General features: G+C 29.0%; 1 protein-coding gene across 1 annotated transcript; it reads left to right on the top strand.

Annotated features, from left to right (window-relative positions):
• Positions 1–265: 265 nt before the first annotated feature.
• On the top strand, positions 266–592 carry LOC119688570 (BRCA1-associated RING domain protein 1-like). Its single transcript, XM_038103244.1, has one exon. It carries the CDS (start codon positions 266–268, stop codon positions 590–592), a length of 327 nt encoding a protein of 108 aa, XP_037959172.1.
• The last annotated feature ends 1502 nt before the right edge of the window (positions 593–2094 follow it).

Consider the following 2094-nt stretch of genomic DNA (forward strand, 5'->3'; position numbering starts at 1 on the left):
CCAAAGAACTAATTGAATTGATAGAACTAATATTGCTTGGACTTGGCAATACTGTTTTGATCATTTATGATGTTTGAAAAATTTTTTTCAACAATATTTGTGAACAATTTATATATTAAAAAGGTGAAACAACTGGTTCCACTTTGGTAGCCAAAGTTAAAAAGTGCACAAAAATGTAAATCTGCCTTTAGTTGGGTAGTTCATTTTACTGAGCTATCGCCAAATGATGTAGTACAAAAAGCTGAACATGAAAAGGATGATAAGGATGAAGGATGAATCTTTGGAAGTTTTACAAATGAATCTAACACTTGCACAACTGAGTGACTTAGAAGAAAATGATATGGGTTTAATCCACAGGGCAGTAGACCACAATGCATTTAAAATTTTACATTTCTTACTCAATTGGGGTGCTAATGTAGATTTGCGTGATGGTAAAGAACAGACTGCGTTACATTATGCTAGTTGTGGTCACGTTGATTGTGTACGTCCCTTACTATCATTTAATGCAAATAGTAAACTTATTAATACAATTGATCAAACGTGTTGGAATGTTACTGACAATAATGATATTCGTATGCTGTTGTCTTTATGACAAATACAATTTTTGATTTAGCTATTTAATTTTAATCTTGTAGTGTAAATACGGTATTAGTAACACTTTGTGATAGTTAACTCTGAATGATGGTGACCTGAATAGCTTCAAAATAAGGGTATCATACTTTAAACTAATGTTACTCAGTCGCTGATACACGCGATTAGAACCGCTGGACTTTAACATATTGAATTTTTGCCTTTAACGATAGTATTTGCTTGAAAAATATTGGTACTATTGGTAATATTGTTGTCGATGCCTAGATAAGTCCTTTGATTTATTGGATCCTACTTGATCCTTTTTTCATGCGAACGGTAAAACTTCCTTTAAAGTTTTAAGTGGCAATGTCAATCTTCCCACTGATTCTTACTGTGGCATGGTGCAAAATTTTTCATTTTAAAAATTAGCAGATAAAAAAACGTAAATGTTATTTTAAGTTTTTAATTTCTAATTGTGAAGATCCAAGAAATGATAATTCCATTACAAATTAATAATCATTTTATGATACTTAGTGTATAAATATATAAATATTTTAAAATTTACTTTTATAATTTCTTAAAAGGCATGTTCTCCGCCATTGCAAAATATGTAAACAGAGTATTGAAATCAAAATATATTCACAGCTGATATTAGCTGTCAAAAAGCAACTCGCTGACTTTTTTGAACCAAATGGCTAAATGTGTGCAGTGTAAAAATCTCAAGGAAAATCCTATTTGGTTTAGCAACAACTTAACATAGCACAACTCGCACACATCCTTAATAAAAGTTTAAAATTATTTTTTATATATTTCGTAATATTTCTTATATTTCTTAATATTCTATTTTTTTCAATATGGCGTTTACACAGGTCGGAAATGACCCATTTTAAATCACTCATTTAAAAGTAAGTGTTTACATTGGGTGTACTTAATTTGTTCTCATTTCAAACAGCTGATTTGTGCCAAAAAACTGTCGGATGAAGTTAAAATATATCCTTAAATCTTAAAATATAAACTATAAACTTATTTTTAGCTTCTCACTTGGACAGTGAAAGTGAGTCTATTGGTCGAGTTAAGAAACAATTGAGAAAAAATGGGAAAATTGGATAAGAATATTTGGATGCATTATTTTCATTTTGTGTGCAATATTTGTATTTATAAAATTTGAAATAGACACGTAAATGACATCAATGATACGATAAGAAACTCAAATCTTTAGATACAATTGCAGTTTGAAATGCAAACTGTGTTGAAACAGTTTTTCATAGTTTGATAAGCAGCAATCAACGTAAAGTTGCTTATCTTCACTTTCATTTTTTTTCTTTATATTCGCAATAACTTCACCCCATTTTCTTAAAGTTTTCCTTTTGGATTTTCACACAATTTAAAACATTTTGTGAAAACTTCTCAAGTTGACGCTTTGAACTTTCTAAATTGACGTTTGCTGTATTCATGATTTAATTTTTTTACTTAGTTTTTTTTTTTAATTTAGGAAATAAATTTTTTTAACTTTCAAAATTTTCC

This window comes from Teleopsis dalmanni, chromosome X (assembly GCF_002237135.1).
Source record: "Teleopsis dalmanni isolate 2A chromosome X, ASM223713v2, whole genome shotgun sequence".
NCBI lineage: Eukaryota > Metazoa > Arthropoda > Insecta > Diptera > Diopsidae > Teleopsis > Teleopsis dalmanni.

Excerpts from the sequence above, each read along its gene's own strand:
- LOC119688570 (XM_038103244.1), top strand. The coding sequence starts at position 266 with ATGAAGGATGAATCTTTGGAAGTTTTACAAATGAATCTAACACTTGCA.